Below are 25,896 nucleotides of genomic sequence, written 5' to 3' on the forward strand. Positions count from 1 at the left end.
TCCCAAACTCAAAGTCAATGCCCACCAAACCCTTCCAGTGTTTTCTGTTGGTCATGGGAGTTCTGTGTCCCAAGTTTGGTTCAATTCCATCGTTGATAGAGTTCAGAATGCTCTTTAATTGTAGCTGAACTATAAATCCCAGCAACGACTCCCAAATGACAAAATCATAATTTTTTGAGTGAAGGTCACTCCTTGTGTTGTGAGACATTTTGTTGCCAAATTTGGTGTCATTTCATTCATTGGTTCTTTTGTTTTTAAGGTACTCATTATGCACAGAGCATTTATATATATATATAGATTTACGACATTTATATGCCGCCCTTCTCGCCCCGAAGGGTACTCAGAGCGGCTTGCAAGATATATATGCATACAATATATTCTATTATTAGCATAGTACAATGTCAGTATTATATATTACTATATTGTACTATACCATTATATGGTGATGTTATCTATATAAATAAAAATGTAATGCTCGTTTGTGATACCATCAGAACTCAAAAACCACTGGGGGAATTGTCACCAAATTTGGACACAAGACACCTAACAGTCCAATGTATGTCCTCCACTCAAAAAAATTGATTTTGTCATTTGGGAATTGTCGTTGCTGGGATTTATAGTGTACCTACAATCAAAATGCATTCTGAACTCCACCAATGGTGGAATTGAACCAAACATGGCACACAGGCCTCCCATGACCAAAACCCTGGAAGGGTTTGGTGGGCATTGACTTTGAGTTTGGGAGTTGTAGTTCACCTACATCCAGAGAGCACTGTGGACTCAAACAATGATGGATCTGGACCAAACATGGCACAAATATTCCATATGCCCAAATATGAACACAAATGGAGCTTGGGGGAAATAGATCTTCACATTTGGGAGTTGTAGTTACTGGGATTTATAGTCCACCTACAATCAAAGTGCACTCTGAAGCCCATGAATGATATCATTAGGGCAAACCTCCTGCACAGAACCCCCATGACCATCAGGAAATACTTAAGGCCATCCAGTCCAACTCCCTTCACGAGAGCAAGAAAATGTAATCAAAGCCCTCCTGACAAAGAGCCATCCAGCCATAGATATAGATAGATATGATTCACACACACAGAGAGATATAGTATCATAGATTTGAAAGGGACCCCTAAAGGACAATCATACGTTCCATGTTCCAGAGCAGGCAAACCAGGCAATCTCTACATCCACACTGACAAAGAAACAACAAGAAGTATCCACAAGCAGAAAGACATTACATATATTAGAAACCAACACTTTTTCATTACTTTATTTTTGAGATCACCAGACTGGGCCACAGCAATGTGTGGCTGGGGACAGCTAGTACAAAATAAAAATGTAATGTTCGTTTGTGGGATTAACAGAACTCAAAAACCACTGGACGAATTGAGACCAAATTTGGACACAAGACACCTCTCAGGCCAATGAGTGACCATCACTCATAAAAACACTGAAAAATGCAACAGAAGGGACTTTAAATGCTAAAAACCAAAAAACATTACAACGCATGCGCAAAACTACACATACACGCAAACACACATATATACATAAATATATATACACACAAAACACATATACAGAAACTGGGCCACAGCAACGCATGGCAGGGGGTGGCTAGTCTGACATAAACAGGCAGAAGCAGATTCCACTGCTTAACAGCTGTGATCATCAGGATGTTCTTCCTAATGTTTAGGTGGAATCCTTTTCCCCTTCCATTTGAACCCTGGCTCCATTGTGTCTCAGGCCCCTTCTACACTGCCATATAAATTCCAGATTATCTGCTTTGAACCTGATTATGTGGCAGTGTAGACTCATATATTCCATGTCAAAGCAGATCATGTGGATTATCTACTTTTATAATCTGGATTATATTGGCAGTGTAGGAGGGAAAACAAGACTCTTCCCTCTGCTGTTTTACATTAGTTTTAGTCCCTTGTATTATTACAAGAGTGGTGGTGCTTGCTTTGGCAGCACATGGACACAAATGGTTTTGTTGGCATCGCCTTTTAAGAGGAACGAAGGGGAGGGAGACACAGGGGAGAGGAAAAGGGGGATTTTCCTGTGGGTCACACATTTGGTTAGAAATGATGCTGCGCTGGAGTTCCCAGAACCTGCTTTTTATTATTATTATTATTATTATTATTATTATTAACTTTATTTGTACCCCGCTAGCATCTCCCGGAGGACTCGATGCGGCTTACACAGGCCGAAGCCTCAAAACACAATACAGTAGAAACATAACACAACAGTAAAAAACACAGCAAATCAATAGTTAAGCAAGCAACAACGACAATAACAATACATCATGACACTTTAAAACTGGGCCGGCCAGCACAATGGGGTACAGGGTTAAAAGTGCTGGAGTGGCAGGAGGAGCATAGGAATAAAATAGTACGGTGTGCAGTAATGTTAATTGTACTAAAGTGCTTCTAGGACTTGGGTGGGGGATTCCTAATCTGAGAAGGCACATCGGAACAGCCAAGTTTTTAGGCTCTTTCTGAAAGCTGCTAAAGTTGGGCCTGGCGAAGATCTTTTGGAAGGGCATTCCAAAGTCGGGGGGCCGCCACAGAAAAGGCCCTGTCTCGTGTCCCCACCAAGCGCGCTTGCGACGTAGGTGGGATCACGAGCAGGGCCTCCCCAGATGACCGGAGCGAGCGTGTGGGTTCGTAGATGGAGATGCGGTCACGCAGGTAGGGTGGTCCCAAGCCGTTCAGGGCTTTGTAGGTGAGCACCTGCACCTTGAATTGGGCTCGGAAAATAAATGGCAGCCAGTGGAGCTCCTTAAACAGAGGGGTAGACACGAGACAGGGCCTTTTCTGCTTTTGCAGAAGCAACCCTTGAATATGTGTCCAGCTCTCTGAAAGGGAGCTTCTAATCCCTGTGACAATAATAATAATAATAATAATAATAATAATAATAATAATAATAATTTAATTTATTTATACCCCGCCACCATCTCTCCAATGGGACTTGGGCTGGCTTACATGAGGCCACGCCCATCAATACAGTAAAACAACAACAACAATAATAAAACTTTATTTATACCCCACTACCATCTCCCCAAGGGATTCAGAGGGGCTTACATGAGACCAAGCCCAACAACACATCGATAAATAACAAACAATAATAAAAACAACAAGCAATAAGCAAAATAAACAGTACAATTAGTATAACTCAGACATGGACAGTAACACAGAAGAATTTAAAAACCTATGGCTGGGCCAGATGTAATAGTTAAAACTTTAAAAGTAAATGCTGGACATTAACAAAGGATGTGCCTAGTAGGAGGGTTTTAAACCAAGAGTAGAGAGCAAACCAATGGGTAATTAAAGTGCTTTTCAGGGTATTTTGCAGGGGATTGTTCCTGTATTCAGGGAATATAACACAAGATCACAACAAAAAATAAGAAAATTAAATAACATAAGATACAAAACCAATATAAATAAACAGCGCAACAATAAAAAATCAGAACATTAAACACTGAGAATAATCACAGAGGGCAGGGCCAATTGCAAAGATTAAAAAATGTATAAACACTTGGAGATAGGGCAATGTAATGTATCAGGACAGAGCAATTATGCTCTTCCATTATTGCTGCTGAGGTGGTGTGTTTGCATTTGGGGATGGATTGATGCGGGGTCGCAGCGGTGACTTGACTCTGCTCAATTCGTATTTCTTCCGCAGGAGCTTCGCCTGGAGGACTACCAAGCCAACAGGAAGGGCCCCTCCAACCCTGTGGGGGCTGTAGCCGCCCCGGGGCTGTTTGGCTCATCCACTGCAACGTCCAGCGCAGCTACGGGGCTCTTTGGCTCCTCCACCACCAACACAGGCTTTTCCTACGGACAGAATAAGACCGGCTTCGGGGCCAGTAAGTACTGAACTCTGTGGGCATCTGCTGGGCAGGCTGCTGCTGCTTCTTCTTCTTATTTTACTGACACAAAAGCACAGTATGTCATAGCAAACAAGATCTCTCTGCTGGATTTTGTATCACAGAATCACAAGTCGAACCCTTCCCAAGTGTCTAGGACTGTGCGATGTATTTCCGAATGATGCGTGCAGATCCAAGTCAGGTGGCCTTTTGCAGTTGACAGATCATGATTCTGTCGATGTTTATTGTTTCCAAATGCCGGCTGAGATCTTTTGGCATGGCAACCAGTGCGCTATTGACCACTGGGACCACCTGGACTGGTTGATGCCAGAGCCTTTGCAGTTCCATTTCAAGACCCTGAAAATGGCTGAGTTTTTCCTGTTTTTCCTCAATGCGGCTGTCGCCTGGAATGGCGACATCAATAATCCAGACTTTTTTCTTTTCCACAATCGTGATGTCTGCTGTACTATTGTTGTTGTTGTTATTGTTGTTATTATTATTTGAAACACAACAAGATGAGTCCACAGCAGACACTCTGCTGGCTGTTGAATTGGATCACACGTCGGACCCTTCCCAAGTGTCTAGAACGGTGTGATGTATCGGTGAATAATGACTGCAGATCCCAGTAAGCTGTCCTTTTGCAGCTGGAAGATGGTAATCTTGTCAGCGCCGATTGTGTTTAAGTGCAGGCCAAAGTCTTTAGGCACTGCACCCAGTGTGCCGATCACCACTGGGACCCCCTTGACTGGTTTGTGCCACAGCCTTTGCAGCTTGATTTTTAAATCCTCCTATTGTGTCAGCTTTTCCAGTTGTTTCTCTTCAATTTGCTGTCACCTGGGATTGCAACATTGACAATCCATACTTCGTTTTTTAACACGATTGTGAGGTCAGGAGTCTTGTGTTCCAAAACTCTGTCCGTCTCAATTCGGAAGTCCCAGAGGAGTTTGACGTGTTCATTTTCTGTAACTTTTTCAGGCTTGTGATCCCACCAGTTCTTTGTCGCAGGCAGATGGGATTTGTGGCACAAGTTCCAATGAATCATCTGAGCAAGGGTGTTGTGCCTCTGCTTGTAGTCTGTTTGCGAAATCTTCTTGCAATTATTATTATTATTATTATTATTATTATTATTATTATTATGATGTCTGGTGTATTATTATTATTATTATTATTATGTATAATTCTTGAGCCGCTCTGAGTCTCCTTCGGGGTAAGAAGGGCAGCATATAAATGCCGTAAATAAATAAATAAAATAAATCTTCAGGACGATCCAAACCTTGAGATCCTAGCTGCCTGCTACAGTGAATGTTACCTGTGACCCCCACATGCTCTCTGCGTCATTGAAAGACCTGTGATGGCACTGCTCCCCTCTCTCACAGGTACGACTGGTTTTGGGGCCGGGACCACCAGCCTCTTTGGCCAGCCCCAGCAGCAGACCACCAGCCTCTTCAACAAGCCCTTTGGACAGATCACGACCGCAAACACTGGCTTTTCCTTTGGCAACACCAGCACCCTGGGGCAGCCCAACACAAACACGATGGTAAGGAGATAAGCACTCTAATAACTTAAAAGGTGGAGGCAGCAATGTTGGGGCCTCTCTAGATGCAGTGGGACTGCAATTCCCAGCAGTCCCCTATCTGCCCCATCAACGGAGGGGATGCTGAGAGCAGCAGTCTCAGTGTTGTTGTTGGAGGGCCAAGTTGCCTCTTTGCTCCTCAAGAGATGGGAGGCTGCCTCCTTCTGAGTTAGACGCTTGGTGGTCCATTTATTCAAGTGATGCAAAGGGATTTTGTAGCACAGGCATGGGCAAACTTCCACCCTCCTTCCATGTGTTTTAGACTTCAACTCCCACAATTCCTAACAGAGTGGAGGAGGGCCGAAGTTTGCCCATACCTGTTGTAGCAACTCTGAAAGGCATTGATGCATCTGAAGCTAGACTAACACAGCTGTGGCTTTGAATTCTCCTCCAAGAATGCTAATGATGGCAGGTGGGAATAATACTCCAATGTGCCAGGCAGGTCTCTTGGTTTGCTTTGAAAGAATGGCAAGGAACTGAAATTCTTTGTCTGTCTGTTTCGTATTATATTGCATTTTGGTGTTTTAGCTGCATAGCTTGTTTAATGATGCAACACTTCTATATCTTGTATTCCTTTCTTCTGTGTGTGTATACACATGTATTCTAGATTATATGCTTGTATATGACCTGTAACGGCATTCTATGCAGTAATAATAATAATCATTATTATTATTATTATTATTATTTATTTGTCGTGTCAGGGCAGCCAGTCAATTATATTTCTAACAGAACAAAGCAAACAAACAAACAGACAAAATACAAAATTTGTGAGTTTGGTAGTTGGTTAAATGTCCTTTGACCGGTAGCTGACCACTTGGAGTGCCTCTGGTGTTGCTGCAAGAAGGTCCTCCCTTGTGCATGTGGCAGGGCTCAGGGTGCATTGCAGCAGGTGGTCAGGGGTTGGCTCTTCTCCACACGCACATGTCGTGGATTCCACTTTGTGGCCCCATTTCCTAAGGTTGTCTGTGCAGCTTGTGGTGCCAGAGTGCAGTCTGTTCAGTGCCTTCCAAGCCGCCCCGTCTTCAGTGTGCCCAGGGGGGAGTCTCTCATTGGGTATCAGCCATCGATTGAGGTTCTGGGTTTGAGCCTGCCACTTTTGGACTCTCGCTTGCTGAGGTTCCAGCGAGTGTCTCTGTAGATCTTAGAAAACTATTTCTAGATTTAAGTTGTTGACGTGCTGACTGATGATGATGATGATGATGATGATAATAATAATAATAATAAATATAGTAATAATAACAGAGTAAAATAATAAATAACCTTGACTTGAGCCGAGAGAACTTTTTCAGCCTAAAAAAAGGCTTATACTTGAGTATATATGGTATATACTCAGGGCCATGTAAACATTTCTCAGGTGGAAAAGGGTCGAGAGTGGGAAACGTTTAAGAAGCCCTGGCCTGAGATATTGCCCAGCATACACAGGCGCAAACCTCTTATAATAGTTCCTCATCCAGTCCAACTCGTGCCCACTCTTCTTTTAACATAAATTTTATTTATTATTATTTTCACATTATACACATTTTAACATTACCGCAGTACATAAACAATAGTAATTTTACACTTTCCAATAATGGAGCCCCCGGTGGCGCAGTGGGTTAAACCCCTGTGCCGGCTGGACTGAAGACCGACAGGTCGCAGGTTCGAATCCGGGGAGAGGCGGATGAGCTCCCTCTGTCATCTCCAGCTCCTCATGTGGGGACATGAGAGGAGCCTCCCACAAGGATGAGAAAACATCAAAACATCCGGGCATTGTCCCCTGGGCAACGTCCTTGTAGACGGCCAATTCTCTCACACCAGAAGCGACTTGCAGTTTCTCAAGTCACTCCTGACACGACAAAAAAAACCCCAACTTTCCAATAAAACGTATGTATCTTATTTGAAAGAAAACATCCCGACCCTACACTGAGATTGAGTCTTGCAATAATTTGTCTGATCAAGCAGTGTATATTTTTTATACATGTACATTTTACATAAAGTATTAAAAGGTGACCTCGTTGTGCGACATTTTATCCGAATCTTGCTCTTTTTTCTGATAACGTATTTTTAATCACTCAGCACTATTATGGGCCAGTCTTTAAATGTTCTACTTATATATTCTACAAAAGGCTTCCAGTTATTTTTTTATTTCTAAGACTAGCCGTCCCCTTCCATGCGTTGCTGTGGCCCAGTCTGTGTATATGTGTTTTGTGTATGTATATGTGTGTGCATATATTTGTGTATAAGTGTGTTTGCAAATATATATGTGGTTTTGCGCATGTGTTGTAATGTATTTTTTTGTTTTTTGACTTTTTAAGCTTCTTCTGCTGTATTTTTTAGTGTTTTTTATGAGTGATGGTCACTTGTTGGCCTGAGAGGTGTATTGTGTCCAAGTTTTGGTGGTGGCCCCTTGGCTGTGGAACGCCCTTCCCACGGACATTAGATTGGCTCCCTCATTGATGGTATTCCGGAGAAAAGTGAAAACCTGGTTATTTGAGCAGGCGTTTGAATAGGCAGTGCAATGAATTCAGGAAATGGAACTACAATTGACGAGTTTGGATCATGATTCTAGTTATGAGACGCCACTTGAATGTTTGCTACTGTTTAATAGTTTAGTCTGCTTCTGTGTTAATTGTTTTTAAATAACTTGTTGATGCCGCATTGAATTTTTGCTTTGATTGTTTTGCCTTGTGTTGCTTTGCTTGATTGTTGTTAACCGCTGTGAGTCGCCTTAGGGCTGAGAATAGCGGTATACAAATGAAGTAAATAAATAAATAAATTTGTCCAGTTGTTTTTGAGTTACGTTGATCCCACAAACTAACATTACATTTTTCTTTCTATAGAAGACAAGTTAGTTTATCAAATTCTGCAAATTTGAGCAGTTTGGTGGCCCCTGAATGGTTCCAGGACTTCTGGGCCCTGCCCTGTATTCAGAAAGGAATGAAACAGTCGTCAGCAATGGGCACGCATTTAGATCCCATGTCTGGCGCATTAAACGAAACGAAAATCATTGCCAGTCTTCTGCATGGGATTGCACTGGGTTGAAGCTCGATGTTCGGCATGGCCAAAGCTTGGCTGAATCAAGCCCTGGTTATGTTTAATGTCGCTTTTCCTGATCTGAAGGAGTAGTCCCTGGTCTGCAGAACAGTCAAGGAATGTGCTGCAGGCTCCCTTTTTCTCAGAGCGTATTGTTTATTGCTTGTTGTTTATATTGCGTTAATTGTTTTTAATTTGCCTTAGGTTTTGTATTGTTATGTTGTGTGTTGAGGCGTTGGCCTTTGTAAGCCGCATCGAGTCCTTCGGGAGATGCTTTGTTGTTCATTCGTTCAGTCGTCTCCGACTCTTCGTGACCTCATGGACCAGCCCACGCCAGAGCTCCCTGTCGGCCGTCACCACCCCCAGCTCCTTCAAGTTCAGTCCAGTCACTTCAAGGATGCCATCCATCCATCTTGCCCTTGGTCGGCCCCTCTTCCTTTTGCCTTCCACTTTCCCCAGCATCATTCCCTTCTCTAGGCTTTCCTGTCTCCTCATGACGTGCTATAAACAAATAAACAAATAAAGTTTAATAAATAATAATAATAATAATAATAGCCCCTTTTGTGTCTGCAGGGCCTGTTTGGAGCCACGCAGCCCTCGCAGACCCCGGGCCTCTTTGGAACGGCCGCCAACACGAACACGGCCACCGCCTTCGGACAAGCGACGGGACTCTTTGGAACGGCCAGCACCGGATTTGGAGTTGGCGGCTCGGTATGTCATCAAAAAGCCGCAAGGTCTCGCTGGGGGAAGATGTGGAGAGCATGTGGCTTTCTAGAAATGCAGTCCTTTTTTTAGTGACAAGGATTTCAGCTCCAGCCAAGCCACATGGAGTGCGTCTTTGCACTGTAGAATCAGTGTAGTTTGACACCACTGTAACTGACACGGCTCAGTATTATGGAATCTTATAGAATCATAGAATCCTAGAGTTGGAAGAGACCTCATGGGCCATCCAGTCCAACCCCTTTCTGCCAAGAAGCAGGGAAATCGCATTCAAAGCACCCCTGAGAGATGGCCATCCAGCCTCTGTTTAACAGCTTCCAAAGAAGGAGCCTCCACCACACTCCGGGGCAGAGAGTTCCACTGCTGAACGTCTCTCACAGTCAGGAAGTTCTTCCTCAGGTTCAGATGGAATCTCCTCTCTTGCAGTTTGAAGCCATTCTTCCATTCCGTCCTAGTCTCCAGGGAAGCAGAAAGGAAGCCTGCTCCCTCCTCCTCCCTGTGACTTCCTCTCACATACTTATACATGGCTATCATATCTCCTCTCAGACTTCTCTTCTTCAGGCTAAACATGCCCAGCTCCCTAAGCCGCTCCTCATAGGGCTTGTTCTCCAGACCCTTGATCCTTTGAGTCGCCCTCCTCTGGACACATTCCAGCTTGTCAATATCTCTCTTGAATTGTGGTGCCCAGAATTGGACACAATATTCCAGGTGTGGTCTAACCAAAGCGGAATAGAGCATGGGGAGCATGACTTCCCTAGATCTAGACACTATGCTCCTATTGATGCAGGCCAAAATCCCGTTGGCTTTTTTTGCCGCCACATCACATTCCTGGCTCATGTTTAACTTCCTCCCCATGAGGACTCCAAGATCTTTTTCACACGTCCTGCTCTCGAGCCAGGCCTCATCGTCCCCCATTCTGTATCTTTACATTTCGTTTTTCCTGCCAAAGTGGAGTCTCTTGCATTTGTCACTGTTGAACCTCATTTTGTTAGTTTTGGCCCATCTCTCTAATCTGTCAAGATCGTTGTGAATCCTGCTCCTGTCCTCTGGAGTGTTGGCTCTTGGGAAGTGTAGTTCTGCCTTGGAGTCACTCACCAGATCAGTGGTTATCAACCTGGGGTCCTCAGATGTTTTTGGCCTTCAACTCCCAGAAATCCTAACAGCTGGTAAACTGGCTGGGATTTCTGGGAGTTGGAGGCCCAAAACATCTGGGGACCCCAGGTTGAGAACCACTGCACCAGATGGTCTCTCTCCTCTTTCCTGAGGCTGAGGAGAGGCCTGTTGCAGCAGCATCTCCCTTTCAAATAGGTGTGCATTAAAGGAGATAGAGCAGCAGCTGGTCCCCTTGTGTGAAAAAGATCTTGGAGTCCTCGTGGACAACAAGTTAAACATGAGCCAACAATGTGATGTGGCAGCAAAAAAAGCCAATGAGATTTTGGCCTGCATCAATAGGAGCCTAGTGTCTAGATCTAGGGAAGTCATGCTCCCCATGCTCTCTTCCGCCTTGGTTAGACCACTTTACCTGGAATATTGTGTCCAATTCTGGGCACCACAATTGAAGGGAGATGTTGACAAGCTGGAATGTGTCCAGAGGAGGGCGACTCAAATGATCAAGGGTCTGGAGAACAAGCCCTATGAGGAGCGGCTTAAGGAGCTGGGCATGTTTAGCCTGAAGAAGAGAAGGATGAGAGGAGATATGATGAGGGCCGTGTAGAAATATGTGAGAGGAAGCCACAGGGAGGAGGGAGCTTTCCTGGAGACCTGGGCGTAAGGGAACAATGGCTTCAAACTACAAGAGAGGAGATTCCACCTGAACATGAGGAAGAACTTCCTGACTGTGAGAGCCGTTCAGCAGTGGAACTCTCTGCCCCCGAGTGTGCTGGAGGCTCCTTTGGAAGCTTTGAAGCAGAGGCTGGATGGCCATCTGTCAGGGGTGATTTGAATGCAATATTCCTGCTTCTTGCCAGAACAGGGTTGGACTGGATGGCCCAGGAGGTCTCTTCCAACTCTCTTGATTCTAGGATTCTATGATTCTGGGGCAGCCATGGGGCAGAGCATGCTGGACGATGTGCTTTCTAGATGCTCCTTCACAACGAATAAAGGGAAAGCACCACAGAATCCTTGTTGGAAGAGGCACCAAGGGTCATCCAATCCAACTGCCTTCTTCCATCAGGGAAGACACCATCCAAGTCTTTCTGACAGCTATCCATCTAGTCTCTGCTTAAAAACCTTCAGAGAAGGAGAATGCACCAGATTTCACTTGCCATGTGTTGACTCTGTGTATATGATTCTGTGAAGCCTCAACATTTCCATGTGTTTTAAACTTTCAGTCCCTGTTCAGCAACAAGCCTACCGGGTTTGGAACCACCACCACCAGCGCACCTTCGTTTGGAACCACAACTGGAATTTTTGGTAAGAGATGAAGCAGACCCTTTCTCTTGGGCACCTTTGCAGAAAAGTGAGTGCATCTTATTCACTGTTGTGTTCAGCATCCCAGAGCGTCCCTTGGGATGAAGGTCCCTAGGAGTCGGTATTGCCAGCTAAACTGTGATCCAGGAGGAACTGGGGAGAGTCCCAGCAGAGTTGGGGGGTGTTTCTTCTGCAGGAGATTCCAGGCTCAGTGTCTGCTTGAATTTCTGGAACAAGGACTTTCCCCCTGTCCTTAATAAAGCCAAACCCCACTGCTCCCCTTTCTTGGACTCCTCCCTCACAAATATACCTTTTTTCCCCTATCTCACCCAGGTTTTTAACGTTTTACATTTTATCTTGTGCATTTGGCCCACCCTTTCTGCTTGATTTTATTATGTTATTTTGTACTGTTTATTTTACTTTATTTTGTTACTTTATGTATTTTGTTTTTGATGTAATATGTCTGTTGTTTTGTGTCTAACTTTGCTGTATTATTTTTGGGCTTGGCCTCATGTTAGCCACCCTAAGTCCCTTTGGGGAGATGGTGGCGGGGTATAAATAACATTTGTTGTTGTTGTTGTTGCCCTTTCTGTTTGCTTTTATTATGTTATTTCATACTGTTTATTTTATTTTATTTTGTTACTTTATGTATTTTGTTTTTGATGTAATTTGTCTGTTGCTTTGTGTCTAACTTTGCTGTAGTATTTTTGGGCTTTTCTTATGTTAGCCACCTCAAGTCCCCTTTGGGGAGATGGTGGCGGGGTATAAATAACATTTGTTGTTGTTGTTGTTGCCGTTTCTGTTTGATTTTATTATGTTATTTCGTACTGTTTATTTTACTTTATTTTGTTACTTTATGTATTTTGTTTTTGATGTAATTTGTCTGTTGCTTTGTGTCTAACTTTGCTGTAGTATTTTTGGGCTTGGCCTCATGTTTGCCACCCCAAGTCCCTTTGGGGAGACGGTGGCAGGTTATAAATAAAGGTTGTTGTTGTTGTTGTTGTTGTTGTTGTTGTTGTTGTTGTTATGGAGTGTGGGGTTTCACCTGTGAAATGATGGAAGGAGTGTCATTTCTGTTTTCTCCCTGTTGAAGGAGAAAATAAATATTTTTTCTGTCTTTGTGTTATGTTTGCACATCCCAGCGCATTTCCAAACACCAGTCTGTATGTCAATATGCTTGGCGTTGGAGCAAAAATAGGGCTCAAAAAAGCTTTCTAGAAATACATGTGCGTTTTCTTCGGTAAAATCTCACTTTTGCACAAGGGAACCCCCCCCCCCTTTTTTTTGGCCTCCATACGCATTTTGCCTGTGAGTGTCTGGATAAGAGAATGCCAGGAGCAAACTGCACATAATACTGGCTTCTCTGTTGTGTGCCTGCTGGGCTTCCAGAACAACCCATTTTTGGTTGAGAGTCTTAATAATGGAGGGTGGTCTTCCCACCTTCATAACAGATGCTTTGAGTTTTGATAAGAGCAGAGGAATTGTCAGGATTATTGAAGGTATGCATGTATGTTTTTTCAATGTGTTTCTATATGATTATGAATGGTGTTCATATGTATTCAAGATGGATTCTGTTGCATTCAACTGTGTTTTGGAATTGTTATTATAAGAGACAGAGAGGCAGAGAGAAGAGACCTTGACAGAAGTTAGATAACGAGTTTCTCTGGCTGGAAAGAAATAGGGAGTATCCGGCTTACAGCCAGAGAGCCTGATAAGCAGATGTTCTGAAACTGTACTGAAGCTGTGCTTTGTAGTTCCTGATTTTGCCTGCTTAGAATGGACATGTATAGATATGCGTAGTAAACTTTATGCTATTTTGAAACTGGAAAACTGCAGTGTCCTGAGTTGTGTCTGTGTGATCTAGTAACCTCATCTGCTGCGCATAGCACCCCGAAAATTTTCACTCTGATAGGAGTAACTTGTCTTTCCAGAACAATTCATGTGGAGCTTTGAATTGGTGCCTGTTTCCTTTTGTGAGGGTCCTGGGTGCAGTTGTTTGGGAAACAGGGGCACTGTGCTATTATGACAGCTAGTGCTCTTTTTCTGTATTGTTGAAGGCTTTCATGACCGGAATCACTGGGTTGTTGTAAGTTTTTTCGGGCTATATGGCCATGTTCTAGAGGCATTCTCTCCTGACGTTTTGCCTGCATCTATGGCAAGCTTCCTCAGAGGTTGTAAGGTCTGTTGGAACCAGGAAAAAAGGTTTATATATCTGTGGAATGACCAGGGTGGGGCAAAGGACTCTTGTCTGCTGGATCTAGGCGTGAACGTTTTAACTGACCACCTTGATTAGCATTTGATGGCCTGGCAGTGCCTGGGGGATCTTTTATTGAGAGGTGATTAGACGTGCCTGGTTGTTTCCTCTCTGTTGTTTTGCTGTTACAATTTTAGAGTTTTTTTAATACTGGTAGCCAGATTTTGTTCCTTTTCATGGTTTCCTCCTTTCTGTTGAAATTGTCCATATGCTTGTGGACAGAGAAGCCATTGAAGGTTTATATATCTGTGGAATAACCAGGGTGGGACAAAGGACTCCTGTCTGCTGGAGCTAGGTGTGAATGTTTCAACTTTTTCTGTTTGCATCATCCTCATAAGGACTTTGTGTGCATGGAAGGAAGCAGGCCAAATACGATGGCACTTGGGCAGAGGGCTCTCCTGAACATTAAACCTCCTGACCCTTGGTTTTCCATTTGTAGGTTTTGGTGCAAACACCACTGGGAATACCCTCTTTGGGAACAAGCCAGCTGCAGGTGCCCTGGGAACGGGTCTCGGAACGGGATTTGGGACAGGTAAGGAATGGGTATTGCCCTGTAGACCAGCAAGGTCTCAGTTGGAGCTCAGCATATCTCACAGTGAGATGGCAGTGACTGGACACCCACCACAATGGTTTGCTGGTTTTGCTAGAGGACAAACTTGCCTTTGTCCACCCAAAGATCAGGTCTTCTTTCTGTGGCATTTTTATCATAGCATTCCTATCTCACAAATCCTATTGCCATGTACTGGAATCATAGAATTGGTGTCCAGACCTCGAGTCCAGACCTCTTCTGCCATTCAGATAAACACAATCCATTTTCTCCCAAGAGATAGCCATCCAATCCAGCCTCTGCTTCAAAGGCTCTGGAGTAGCCATGAGCCAACTTTGGCTCTCCAGCTGTTTCAGACTTCCATTCCCACAATTGTGGGAGTGTAAATTCAAAACACCTGGAGATTCGAAGTTGGCCCATGCCTGTAGTTCAGTGTTTCTCAACCTGGGGATCGGGACCCCTGTGGGGGTCACGACGGAGTGTCAGAGGGGTCACCAAAGACCATCAGAAAACATAGTATTTTCTAGGTTCTTGTGGGTTCTTTCGGGCTATAGAGCCATGTTCTAGAGGCATTTCTCCTGACGTTTCGCCTGCATCTATGGCAAGCATCCTCAGAGGTTGTGAGGTCTGAGGATGCTTGCCATAGATGCAGGCGAAACGTCAGGAGAAATGCCTCTAGAACATGGCTCTATAGCCCGAAAAAACCCACAAGAACCTAGTGATTCCAGCCATGAAAGCCTTCGACAATACATAGTATTTTCTGTTGGTCATGGGTTCTGTGTGGGAAGTTTGGTCCAATTCTATAGTTGGTGGGGTTCAGAATGTTATTTCATTGTAGGTGAACTATAAATCCCAGCAACTACAACTCCCAAATGTTAAGGTCTATTTTCTCAAACTCCTCCAGCGTTCACATGTCAGCATTTTGAGTATTCGTGCCAAGTTTGGTCCAGATCCATCATTGTTTGAGTCCACAGTGCTCTCTGGATATAGGCGAACTACAACTCCAAAAGTTCAAGGTCAATGTCCACCAGATCCTCCCAGTATTTTCTCTTGGCCATGGGAGTTCTGTGTGCCAAGTTTGGTTCAATTTCATCATTGGTGGTGTTCAGAATGCTCTTTAATTATAGGTGAACTATAAATCCCAGCAACTACAGCTCCGAAATGACAAAATCAATCCCCCCCAACCCCACCAGTATTCAAATTTGGGCATATTGGGTATTTGGGATTTAAAAATACATCCTGCATATCAGATATTTCCATTAGAATTCATAGCAGTAGCAAAATTACAGTTATGAATGAAGTAGCAATGAAAATGTTATGGTTGGGGGTCACCACAACGTGAGGAACTGTACTAAGGGGTCGCGGCATTAGGAAGGTTGAGAACCACTGCTGTAGTTAGTAACTGAAGTTGCAGTTGATTCTTCCCCCTGGGACTGAGGGAATTCCTAGGTTTCATGGGCATTGTTTTTTGAAATGTGCCTTTTCAATATATTTATTGATTTTTTATTTACGACATTTATATTCCGCCCTTCTCACCCCGAGGGGGTCTCAGAGCAGCTTGCAAGGTATATATACATACAATACTCTATACCAGTGTTTCTCAACCTTCCTAATGCCGCGACCCCTTAATCCAGTTCCTCGTGTTGTGATGACCCCCAACCATAACATTATTTTTGTTGCTACTTCATACCGTAATTTTGCTGCTGTTCCGAATCGTCATGTAATACCAGATATACAGGATTTATTTTCAATCAAAGAATCAAAGACTTGGAAGAAACCTCATGGGTCATCCAGTCCAACCCCCTGCCAAGAAGCATGAATATTGCATTCAAATCACCCCTGACAGATGGCCATCCAGCCCCTGCTTAACCAAATGGACCAAATTTGGCACAAATACCCAATATGCCCAAATTTGAATGCCGGTTGGGTTGGGAGGGGACTGAATTTGTCATTTGGGAGTTGTAGTTGCTGGAATTTATAGTTTACCTACAACCAAAGAGCACTCTGAACTCCACCAACTATGTAATTGAACCAAACTTGGCATACAGAACTCCCATAACCAACCAAAAATACTGGAAGGGTTTGGTGGGCATTGACCTTGAGTTCTGGAGTTGTAGTTCACCTACATCCAGAGAGCACAGTAGACTCATACCATAATAGACCTGGACCACACTTGGCATGAATACCCAATATGCCTGAATGTGAATGTAGAGTTTGGGGAAAATAGACCTTGACATTTGGGAGTTGTGGTTGCTGGGATTTATAGTTCACCTACAATCAAAGAGCATTCTGAAACCCACAAACAATGGAATTGTGCCAAACGTCCCACACAGAACCCCCATGACCAACAGAAAACAATACGGTGTTTTCTGATGGTCTTTGGCGACACCCCCTTGCGACCCCCCCCCCAGGGGTCCCGACCCCCAGGTTGAGAAACACTGCACTATACTATTAGCATAGTACAATATCAGCATTAAACACTGCTATATTGTACTATACCAATTATATTGTAATATTATTAGTGACATTACATGTAATATAAATATATAATTACAATATCATGTTACTAGTATTATATTGCATTACATTATAATATCATAAATATTAAATGTATATACAATATATTATATTATATTATATTACATTACATTACATTATATTATATTATATTATATTATATTAGCCGTCCCCTGCCACGCGTTGCTGTGGCCCACATTGGGGGTTCTGTGTAGGAGGTTTGGACCAATTCTATCGTTGATGGTGTTCAGAATGTTCTGTGATTGCAGGTGAACTATAAATCCCAGCAACTACAACTCCCAAATGTCAAGATTCTATTTGCCACAAACTCCACCAGTGTTCACATTTGGGCATATTGAGTATTCTTGTAGAGTTTGGTCCAGATCCATCATTGTTTGTGTCCACAGTGATATCTGGATGTAGGTGAACTACAACTCCAAAACCAAAGGACACTACCCACCAAACCCTTCCAGTATTTTCTGTTGGTCATGGGAGAACTGTGTGCCAAGTTTGGTTCAATTCCATCGTTGGTGGGGTTCAGAATGCTCTTTGATTGTAGGTGAACTAGAAATCCCAGCAACTACAACTCCCAAATGACAAAATCAGTTGTTTTTTTTTAGTGAAGGACATACATTGGGTTGTTAGGTGTCTTGTGTCCAAATTTGGTATCAACTCGTCCAGTGGTTTTTGAGTTCTGATGGTATCACAAACGAACATTACATTTTTATTTATATAGATTGGATTATATTATATTATTAGAATAGCACAGGAGACAAGGTGGAACAATCCCCTGCCCCCCCCCCCTTCACTCTGGCCCAGAGCGGCAGTTGGTGCTGAGGGCAGGGGTCTCCAGTTGATGGCATATGCAGGATATATATTCCTTCTCTGACAAAGCAAGAGGGGAGAAAGCCCCTTTGCAACCGTCCTCCCTAGAGACGCAGGAGACCTGGGCACATTGGTTGCTTCTGGGTGTTTGGGAGGTCCTGCCACCAACCCCTGTTTCTCCTCCTCCTCCTTCCGTAGCCCTCAGTGCTGGCCAGACTTCCTTGTTTGGGGGCGCCCAGCCAAAGCCCGGGGGCACGCTGGGGACCGGCACCTTCGGCACGCCTGGATTTAATACCTCGACAGCCACCCTTGGCTTCGGAGCCCCCCAGCCTGCCGTGGGTAAGTATATCTCAGTGTTGTATTCCAGGGCAGGAGCACCTCTGTACTTAACCAGCACAATCCAGACCAATATAAAACAACAAGAAGAATATATAAGAAGCAGTTCAGTAAAAATAGTAAAAAACACCCAAGTCCAAATGTATAAAATAGTCCATAAGATTCAAGATACAAGAGTTGCTTGAAAAAAAACAGGAAGACAAAGAATCAGGGCACAATATTTTATTTATTTATTTACAGTATGTATATTTGCGAAGTCTGCACGCACCAGTTGTACAATTGTGCCAATTACGAAGGTGCTATTCCAACAATGGACAGGGTATAGGGTTTTTAACTTTAAAGAACCCACCCGCTGTCACCAATTGCACAGACTGTTCTTAAATTTTGCCACCAATTATACAGGTGTGGATGATCATGGGTGTAATTAATCTCAGGCCTCAATTGTTGATAAGAATTTGTTATAGGGGAGGCCAGTTATTACTTGTAAATTAAGGTAACTGCCACCAACGTGAGGTATTGCCGATGTGATCTGGCTCCCCAGACGCAGATTAATGGAGATGACACGGTCTTCAACAAAAGTTAATAAGTTTATTATGTACAAAGCGTATGGTTGCAGGCTGTTAAATAACTTGGAATAACTTATAGAACTTTGAATGTAACTTGGTTTGCAATACAGTTTACTCTTCTAGATGACACAACTTGTGATTGACTTTTACTGAGGTGAAGCACTTTAATAAACAATGTTTTTTCTTCGTGTATTCCGTGAAATGCGCACCTATGGGTTTTCCCCTGCGCCTGCGCAGCAATCCGGAAGTTCTAAAGATTTAATAGATTTTTAAATGATTATTTTAAATGATTATTTGCGGACGCGGAAGCCCCGCCCATGTCCCCGCCCCCTTGGGCGCCCTTCGCCGCGGCGTGCGGCTCCTGGGTAGTTCCTTTTTCCGCGCCAAACAGGCAGCATCTCCGGACTTCGCTCTTCGATTTACCTACACTTTCCCTGACTTTTGGACTGTTTTTCGACTACCTACCTTCTCCTCTCCTGAACGCGGACCGGCACGACTATTCTTTCTCCTGAACAGGCTAAGATGTCTTCCCTTTACTTTAAAAATTGTTCGGCCTGCGGAGTTAACCTCCCTGAGGCCGATAGGCATTCAAAATGCCTTCTCTGTCTTGGAGAAACTCACAACCTCCAGACATGTGAAATTTGCTTGAGCTTCACCACCAGGGCTCGCAAAGGCAGAGATGCCAGATTAAAAGCTTTGTTGTATGAACGGGCCCTAGCGCCCCAGATGCTCCCCGCTCCCTCCCAATCCTCCCCGATTCAAGAAGTTGCTCAGCCTCCCTCCCCACGCGTTGGGGATAGGCGTGATTCTACTCAGGCAAATGCTTCCCTTGAGGAGCAGCCGAGAAAAAAAGCAAAGCTTTCTAAACAGGCCACGAAGCCTGCAAAAACGAAAGAGAAACCTACTAAACAGAAAAAGGGACGGCAACTCACTGGTGTTCAGCCCTTGAGTCCTCCTATCCTTGAAACGGTGCCTCACCTCTCCGGTTCCACCCTGCAGCTGCAGGAACCGCTCCCAAACATGCTGGAAATGGAGGATCCCTCCCACCTCCCTCCACTCGAGCTCCTAGCCCCCCACCTGGAGCCGGAGCAGCCACCCGATCTCTCTCTCTCTCCCCCTCCCTTGCCTCCTTCTCAGGCCTCTCCCCCCCCCTCTCCAAACTCTCCGCAACCGGTACCAGGGGAAACTCCTTCCCCCATACAGCCAAGCACTTCGGCGCAATCCTCTAGACGCCGCCAGCGCTCTCCATCCCCTCATGCAAACCAACCCCCGACCCCCCCCCCACCCTCCACCCAAGAAGGTGCGATCTCTTCCTCCTGAACACTATCAAACCTATGGGTACCAGGAGTACCCTTACCACCTCTATCCCCCCCCTCCACCTCCCTTCCCATACCCTTTCTACTACCCTCCCCCCCCTGACCATTTTAGGGGGCCCCATGCCTATCAATACCCTGACCCCAGGTACCCACAACCTCCTCGTGCACCACCTACGGCTACACTCTCTCAACCACCAGACCTTCACCCCGAGGTGGATCCTCAATCACTCCCTCATGACCCTCGCATGCCTCCTCAACCAGAGACTGATACTATTGATCTGGAGTCCAATGAGGATACTCCTGTTATCCAGGACCCGGTAACAGACTCTGACCCATCACCTCAGCACCTAGAGGATTTTAAAAAATTCTCAGCCCTTATGATCAGGCTGGCAAGGACCCTGAACCTTACCACTCCAGAGCCTTCTGATACAGTCACAGATCCATGCTTTACTTCTACTGAACAACAGGCACCTGCATCCACTGTGTTGCCCACACTGCCTTATCTCTTGAAAATCCTTAAAAATACAGGGGTTGCCCCATCCCTGGTTCCAGCAACCCCAAAAAGGGCAGAAAATTTGTACCGTATTGACTTATCTTCAGCCTCATGGCTATCCAAAATGCCCAAAGCAAACTCTGTAGTAACTGATGCTCAACCAAAGCCAATCCAAATTAACCAGTCATCTCCCTCCGATAAAGAAGGGAGAAAATTGGACTCTATGGCTAAAAAATTTTACTCCTCAGCATGCCTCTTTGCCCGCATGGCACACTATGGGGTCTATATGAGTGTCTACCAGACCCTACTTTGGAATAAAATATCCCCATATTTAGACTTATTACCACCAGCTGAGCAACCGCTGGCTAAGGCCTTTGCTCAAGAAGCACTGTTGCTAGCCAAACTACAGAAAGATCTAGCAAAAAATACAGCTGACACCTCAGGCAAATTGATTGCGGGATCGGTTGCTCTCAGACGCCACGCCTGGCTGAGAGCTGCAATTCTTTCCCAATCACAACGTGCCCTCATTGAGAACCTCCCTATGGATGAGGCGGGCCTCTTCAACCCTGAAACAGATTCACAATTGGAGCATTCCCACAAAATGAAACAAACTGTATACAAGTATGATCAACAGCCCTACACCTACCAACGCCAAAGGTGGGGCTCCTACTACTACCGGCCCCAGTTTTATAACAGGCCTTATAACACTTCTTTTTACAGGGGCAGACAAAGACCATACGCCCCAGCTACAGCTGCAAGACGTCCTTCACTCCCCTCTAGAGGTCAGTACCGTGGTACCAGACCCTCCAATACCAATAAACGCCGTTTTTGACACACCTTTACCTATCACCTCACCCCCCATCCCCCCACTTACATACTTAAACAGGCTTCATCAATTCCTTCCACAATGGCAATCCATAACCACAGACACCTGGGTTCTCGATATAGTAAACAGGGGTTATGCAATAGAGTTCAATACCTATCCACAGGTTGGCACTATTCTTTTCACTCAACCCTCTCAAGCCATTTGGGACGAAATAAACTCTCTCCTTCATAAAGGAGCTATCTCTGCCACCCCTTCTCACACAACCGCCACCTGTTTCTACTCTCGATACTTCTTAGTAGATAAAAGAGATGGTGGCCTTCGACCCATTCTAGATCTCCGTAGACTCAACACTTTCATCACACCACGCAAATTCCGCATGGTCACTCTACCTAACATTCTCCCTTTCATCCCTGAAAACTCGTGGCTAGCCACGATAGACCTACGAGACGCATACTTCCATATCTCAATCAGACCATCACATCGCAGGTTTCTGACCTTTGCAGTTCAGGACAAACATTTTTCCTTCAATTCTCTCCCGTTTGGTTTGTCCACGGCACCCAGAGTATTCACTAAGTGCATGGCCGTTGTAGCCGCACATCTCCGCCAACAGGGCGTTACGGTTTTTCCGTACCTTGATGATTGGTTATTTTGCTCGTCCTCAAGGCCTCAGTTGTGTAAAGATATTCATTACACCTTGTCTCTTTTACAGGTCCTCGGACTGGTTATCAACCAGGAAAAATCCCATCTCCAACCGACGCAACGTATCCAATTCATCGGAGCTATCCTAGACACCATACGCCAGAAAGCGTACCTCCCGGAAGACCGATTTTCCAACCTCAAACAGGCCATTACTACCCTCCAACACTCTCAGCAGGCCTCCGCTTGGACTATCCAGTCCATCCTGGGTCACATGTCCTCCACCACAAACGTGACCCCATTCGCACGCCTCCGAATGCGGCCCCTTCAAAACTGGTTCATCAGAACCTTCGACCCTCTCCGCGACTCACAGTCTCGGGTCCTTCATCCACCCCACTCTGTCCTCCACTCCCTTGTATGGTGGACAAAAGCACGCAATGTTCTCTTGGGAATTCCATTCAACCAACCCCGTCCCTCTGCGTCCCTCACGACGGACGCCTCCAACTCGGGTTGGGGAGCTCACCTCAAGGGGTTCCAGGTCAGCGGGCACTGGACCCGACAAGACCAGAAATTCCACATCAACGCCCTCGAAATGATGGCGGTGGAGAAAGCTCTTCGGGCCTTCGTCCGAATTGTATCCAATCGTGTGGTCCAGATTGTGACAGACAACACAGCTGTCAAATACTACATAAACAAACAGGGAGGAACGAGGTCACAAACACTTCTCTCAATCGTCACACGCATCTGGGAATGGTGCATTCAACACAATGTCCTTCTCACAGCCATCCACCTCCCGGGACAGGACAACATTTTAGCGGACTCCCTGAGCAGAACAGCAAAAAACAATCACGAATGGCATCTCCACCCAACACAATTCAAACTCATCACACGCAAATGGGGCACCCCCAGGATAGACCTTTTTGCCTCCCCTTCGAACACTCATTGCCCTCTCTACTGCGCAAGACTCCACCCTCGCGCATCCCCAGGTTGTCTCGGAGACGCCTTCCTATTCCACTGGACACCAGGCCTCCTATACATCTTCCCCCCGCTCCCCCTCCTATCTCCAGTCATAGCCAAGATAATCCAAGACAGATCAGACTGCATCCTAATCACCCCGTGGTGGCCACGCCAGCATTGGTTTGCCCCACTCCTCCTACTCTCCAACAGCCAATTCCTCAAATTCGACCCCACCCCGGACCTCCTCACGGTGGAGAACGGGCTGGTGCTTCACCCAGACCTCCAATCCCTCCGTCTTACAGCGTGGAGGATCAAGCCTCAATAAACTTGTCTGATGCAGTATCCCGTATAATTCTTGCCGCTCACAAACCGAACACTACCAAATCATACAACTACAAATGGTCCCTCTTTACATCCTTTGCAAACTCGGCAGGACACAACCCCACTACAGCACCTACCCCGGTGGTGCTAGATTTCTTGGTACACCTCTCCAACAAATGCTCCTCTCTCTCATCTGTCAAATGCTACCTAGCGGCCATTTCATCTTTCCGTAGAAAAGCTGGCTTGCCGTCCCTTTTTCAAGACCATTTGGTTCAATTGTTTCTAAAAGGATACAAGAATGTCCACCCTCCTGCCTCCCCTCCCGCCCCTCAATGGAGCTTGGAGTTAGTACTGTCCCAGTTGTCAAAACCTCCCTTTGAGCCCATGGCCTCCAATGAGATTTCTCACCTTTCCTGGAAGACTGCATTCCTAGTGGCCATTACATCCGCTAGAAGAAGCAGTGAGCTCACGGCTCTCCGTTCAGACCCACCTTACATTAGGTTCCATGATGACAAGGTCGTCCTTCGAACCGACGTTACGTTTCTTCCCAAAGTTGTTTCCCAGTTTCACATGTCGGAAGACATTATTTTACCAGCATTCTTTACAAATCCAACCTCCCCGTTGGAGGTGACCCTTCACTCCCTTGATGTTAAAAGAGCACTCTCGTTCTATTTACATAGGACGTCCTCTTACAGGAAGTCTCCCAAACTCTTTTTAAAGTACAGGAAAGACACTCTGGGCCACCCTGTGTCCTCACAGGGATTGGCTTCCTGGATCGTTTCGACGATTCGCCTAGCCTACCAATTGGCGGGAAAAGAACCCCCATCTCATCTGGTGGCTCACTCCACTCGGTCAGTCTCTACTTCCCAAGCCTTCCTGCGAGGGGTGCCGCTGGACCAGATCTGTAGAGCAGCTACGTGGTCTACACCTTCCACGTTTGCCTCTCACTACAAATTGGATATACATGCCAAGAAGGACGCTGCTTTCGGCAGGGCAGTTCTTTTTTCCTGTGTGGCATGACCCACCTCCAGGTCAGTAGCTTGCTATCTCACCCATAGGTGCGCATTTCACGGAATACACGAAGAAAAAATAAAGGTTGCTTACCTGTAACCGTATTTCTTCGAGTGTTATTCCGTGAAATTCGCACAACCCGCCCTTCCTCCCCTCTGTCATGCCGTTGCCTGGCTGCTGTTTAGCGCTGGGGAACTACCCAGGAGCCGCACGCCGCGGCGAAGGGCGCCCAAGGGGGCGGGGACATGGGCGGGGCTTCCGCGTCCGCAAATAATCATTTAAAATAATCATTTAAAAATCTATTAAATCTTTAGAACTTCCGGATTGCTGCGCAGGCGCAGGGGAAAACCCATAGGTGCGAATTTCACGGAATAACACTCGAAGAAATACGGTTACAGGTAAGCAACCTTTATTTCCTAATGTAAATAGCCTCCCGATTTGATCTTTTCTTGATCAAATCCTTGATCTCTAGTCCTTCCCTGACTAGTGATCTAAACAAGCTTCCCTTAGTCCTCTCTGACTAAAGAAACTATTTAGGTTTCTCCCTTCAGCCTTCCTAGACTGAAGAAACCTCCGGCTATTCACACACACTGCTTCTCCACTCTCCACTCTCAACTGCTAACTCCGACTCTCAACTCCCAACTGAACTGCTTCTTTTCAAAGACGCAGATAACATTTTCTTGCTTGGCTTCGCCCACTTCTCACTCTCCTGCCTGGTCTCCTTGGCAACCTCACTGTGGATACAACCAGTTAACTCTAGTTTCAGCTACTGTTACCAACACAAACATATTCTAACAGTTAAACATATACATAGTATCAATAACTTCTGCACATCCGCCCTTCTCACCCCGCAGGGGACTCGCACGGGTTTATTATTTTCTCCATCGTAGTCCCTGTGAAATCGCACATATGGTATTTCCTGCGCCTGCGCAGTCGGTTTCGGACAGTTTCCTCTGTACATGAGGCAGGGCACAGTGGACAGGCATACAGATGCGGAGGTGTGAGATTCTTTTAGGTCGTGCCATTTTGCCAGGTTGTCTTTTGATCTGTCCACTCACTTCTGAGTCTGTTCATTTTTTGGGCGGATACGGTGCACATATACATGGCAAACATGCAATGCCATAGATCAGAGGTCCTCAAACTTTTTAGACAGAGGGCCAGGTCATAGTCCCTCAAAGTGTTGGAGGGCCGGATTATAATTTGAAAAAAACATGAATGAATTCCTATGCACACTGCACATATCTTATTTGTAGTGCAAAAAAACCCACTTAAAAACGATACAAGAATTAAAATGAAGAACAATTTTAACAAATATAAACTTATTAGTATTTCAGTGGAAAGTGTGGGCCTGATTTTGGCTGATGAGAAAGGATTGTTGTTGTTGTTATGTGCTTTCAAGTCATTTCAGACTTAGGTTGACCTGAGCGAGGGCCGGGTAAATGACCTTGGAGGGCCGTATCCGGTCCTTGGGCCGTAGTTTGAGGACCCCTGCCATAGATACACAACATATATAGACAGAAACACAGAGGCAATTTAATATTCCAGCTTCATGAGGATATGTTCGAATTCCGGCCACTGGGGGAGCTGCCGCTTCACTGTCCACTTGTGACAACAAGTCCTTGATGGAGTACTTCCTCATTCTTTTGCTGGCTGCTGGAGATTTTTATGGCGTCATAAATTAGTTAAATTAGCCTCCC

At 45.2% G+C, this 25,896-nt stretch overlaps 2 protein-coding genes across 4 annotated transcripts in view; both read left to right on the forward strand.

Annotated features, from left to right (window-relative positions):
- The window catches only part of NUP98 (nucleoporin 98 and 96 precursor), a 102,159-nt gene that overhangs the window by 18,072 nt on the left and 58,191 nt on the right, over positions 1 to 25,896 (forward strand). For both annotated transcript variants that reach the window (XM_067466404.1, XM_067466405.1), the window contains exons 7-12: positions 3,697 to 3,880; positions 5,257 to 5,417; positions 9,039 to 9,176; positions 11,516 to 11,597; positions 14,288 to 14,380; positions 17,936 to 18,076. In XM_067466404.1, coding sequence (XP_067322505.1) covers positions 3,697 to 3,880; positions 5,257 to 5,417; positions 9,039 to 9,176; positions 11,516 to 11,597; positions 14,288 to 14,380; positions 17,936 to 18,076 — 799 coding nt within the window. The remainder of the gene's footprint in view (positions 1 to 3,696; positions 3,881 to 5,256; positions 5,418 to 9,038; positions 9,177 to 11,515; positions 11,598 to 14,287; positions 14,381 to 17,935; positions 18,077 to 25,896) is intronic.
- Positions 18,987 to 25,134, forward strand: LOC137096690 (uncharacterized). Of its 2 annotated transcripts, XM_067466403.1 has the most exons (3): positions 18,987 to 21,230; positions 21,984 to 24,219; positions 24,514 to 25,134. In XM_067466403.1, the coding sequence occupies exons 1-2, from the start codon at positions 19,895 to 19,897 to the stop codon at positions 24,206 to 24,208; spliced, it is 3,561 nt and encodes a 1,186-aa protein (XP_067322504.1). In that variant the 5' UTR covers positions 18,987 to 19,894; the 3' UTR covers positions 24,209 to 24,219; positions 24,514 to 25,134. The 2 variants fall into 2 exon arrangements, with proteins under 2 accessions (XP_067322504.1, XP_067322503.1); XM_067466402.1 differs by lacking the exon at positions 24,514 to 25,134 and having other exon boundaries at positions 21,984 to 24,443.

This window comes from Anolis sagrei, chromosome 3 (assembly GCF_037176765.1).
Source record: "Anolis sagrei isolate rAnoSag1 chromosome 3, rAnoSag1.mat, whole genome shotgun sequence".
NCBI lineage: Eukaryota > Metazoa > Chordata > Lepidosauria > Squamata > Dactyloidae > Anolis > Anolis sagrei.

Bases quoted from the DNA above. Each gene is read 5' to 3' on its own strand.
- LOC137096690 (XM_067466403.1), top strand. From the start codon at position 19,895: ATGCAAACCAACCCCCGACCCCCCCCCCACCCTCCACCCAAGAAGGTG. The intron at 21,231-21,983 runs GTCAGTACCGTG...TCTCTTTTACAG, and splicing joins TCCTTCACTCCCCTCTAGAG to GTCCTCGGACTGGTTATCAA.